The sequence below is a fragment of the Penaeus japonicus genome, unplaced genomic scaffold, assembly GCF_977035675.1.
Source record: "Penaeus japonicus unplaced genomic scaffold, GWHDUDI00000001_assembly GWHDUDI00000001, whole genome shotgun sequence".
Lineage (NCBI taxonomy): Eukaryota > Metazoa > Arthropoda > Malacostraca > Decapoda > Penaeidae > Penaeus > Penaeus japonicus.
The window spans coordinates 32356593-32359092 of NW_028234403.1; the positions used below are offsets into that span (position 1 = coordinate 32356593).

At 40.8% G+C, this 2500-nt stretch overlaps 1 protein-coding gene across 3 annotated transcripts in view; it reads left to right on the forward strand.

Moving 5' to 3' along the window:
* Positions 1-2500, forward strand: part of LOC122250787 (proton-coupled zinc antiporter SLC30A1-like) — a 74552-nt gene that overhangs the window by 70706 nt on the left and 1346 nt on the right. For all 3 annotated transcript variants that reach the window (XM_086539165.1, XM_043012404.2, XM_086539176.1), the window contains exons 3-7: positions 5-154; positions 1314-1398; positions 1615-1803; positions 1987-2115; positions 2283-2422. In XM_086539165.1, coding sequence (XP_086395291.1) covers positions 5-154; positions 1314-1398; positions 1615-1803; positions 1987-2115; positions 2283-2422 — 693 coding nt within the window. The remainder of the gene's footprint in view (positions 1-4; positions 155-1313; positions 1399-1614; positions 1804-1986; positions 2116-2282; positions 2423-2500) is intronic.

Here is a 2500-nt window from a genome sequence, read left to right on the forward strand (position 1 = left end):
ATAGCTATGTTCAGGACCGCAAAGCCTGCACAACACCTTCGGCTGGGCGAGACTGGAAGTGCTGTCTATGCTTACGACGCTCCTTTTCCTGTCGGCTCTTTGCTTCAGTGTCGCCGTCGAGGCTATCCAGACAGCCGTGCACGCGGGTCATCAAGTAAGTCTGTTGTTTCTGGTTTTTGGATTTTAATTTCTGATGTAGAGTCGTTATTAGGGCAGTTTAATGACACCCATTGGAAGCTGCTACTGCTAAATTACTGAACGCTCGACGAATACCGATATATTCTGAAAAGACGATAATTGCACTCAAAGGAAAAGGACACCAGGAGGCCAAATTTAACCGCGAAAACACGTGTTATACATGTTACATGTTATGGTCTAGATCTGTTGTAAAGGCGCTGCCACACTACCACTTTTCCGTCAATTTTCTGAAAAATTGTCATTTTTTTAGCTAATTGTCGTTTTTCTAATCAGACGATAATTCTGAGTTTCCGCGTGAAAACATTTCCGTCGTCTTTTTAGCCAAGCGGACTCATATCAAGAACTATATTTTAAAATGTTTGTAATTATTTAAAATATTAATTATAATAAAATTCAATGAATCTTATTTTTCTTATAAATATTATGGAATTAACAAATATAAATTTACAAATCTATATTTTATTTCCATATTAAAAATTGTTTTAAGTGCTCGATTTGACTGTTTACATTCGTCAGGCGCAGAGCGCGCCATTTCTCCTCCAGCTTTGACATTTGACTGTGCCAATTCTCTTGCATGGACACACGCCCTTCATAGGAATATTTGATTGAGAACATTTTCTTGCTTTTTCTTGTTACGCTCATCATCTGCTAAAACAAAGTTTAGCATCGTTGCGCACTATCGCTTGCTCGGCGCCTTTGTTAACAACTGCGAGGCGAGTATCGCATTACTAAGCCGATGGCTCCTGGCGGTAAAGCGCTAGTGTGACTGCGTGCCTCCAAAAAATGACAATATTTTAAAATTGACTAAAAAAAACGACGGAAAATATGGTAGTGTGACAGCGCCTTAATAGTTATGAGGGATTTCCTTTACATGAGATGACTTCATTGCGCGGCTCGCAATGAACTGATTGGCGAGGGCTCGCAAGAGAGGAGAAAGAGAGAGAGAGAAAGAGAATTAAGAACATTTTCCTCAACAGTGCATAGTTTTTTCCATCACAAGTACTTCTGAATGATAACTGATAGACATTAATTACATATAAAAAATCCCCATCCCGCACAAAAGAAAAGCATATGACCCATGCATTACCAGCACACTAACTCCAATCCCTTCTTAGGATGCCATGCACCACCCACTTCAGGTTCTTATCCTCGGAATCGTTGGCCTGGCCATCAATGGTGTCGTTTTCTGTCTCATAGGAGGTGAGGCGATTTCCCTTTCGGTAATACTCCGTTTCCTTGTTTCCATTTTTCTTATTAATTATAGGATTTTATATCCGTTTTTGGTGATTCAGTTCATGATCTCGCATACTGTCAGTATATCATCAGATCTTTCCTTTTGAAAGCAGAATCATATTTACATGTTTACTTATGCTTATATATATATCTACATATATACACACATCTCCATGGCAACAGGATACACGCACCACCAAGGATGTTTCTTAGAGATGCGACCTTCAGGAGGAGTCTGGGTAGGACGGCAGGTCACACAAGAGGCTGTGCAGGCTGGTCGAAGGACTCTATCTTCAATGAACCTTAAAGCCGGGGCAGCAAAGCCATCTAGGATAAGCCAGGGTGTTTTAGAAATATTCAGAGATATATGTGGTAAGGATAAATTCCTCATATTGTAATAAGTATGTACGTATCCCTTGCCTGAGAAATATTCAGATATATTTGTGGTAAGGAGAAAAGCCTCATATTTGGAAGTAAGTCCTTAACCTTTGCCTGCGAATATAGTGCCATTGCGATCAAGTTCACTTCAGTCATCTCTGCATGTCATGGCTTCAGGTGTTGTGCTGGTGATGGTGTGCGCCACTGTTGTGTACTGGGACAACGGGGGAACCATAGCACTTTACATCGACCCAGCCCTTGCTGTGACGTCTGCAGCTATTCTGATGTGGTTCAGTTACCCCTACGGTATCTCCGTTTTCTTTGGTGTCTTTGACGTCGGGTTGTTTAGGAATCCGTCGTTGACTAAATTATATACATTTCTCGCTCTTGAAAATGTTTTTTCGTCAAAAATATCTCTGAATACGTTCATCACTTCCTCTTTTATATACAGCTACGTATACGTGTCACTTCAGGGAAGGAATGCTGCCACATATTACTGCAAACAATCCCTGGCCACATAGACGTGGAGGAGTTCCAGGCACGATTCTTGCAAGAATTTCCTGCCATCGTCAACGTCCATCACCTTCACATCTGGACCTTTACTCCTGAAAATGTTTGATATTTCAATTTTTCCAATGCAGGAAATATATTGCACTGTTGATATGACGTTATGATAACTGCCTAACAAAGG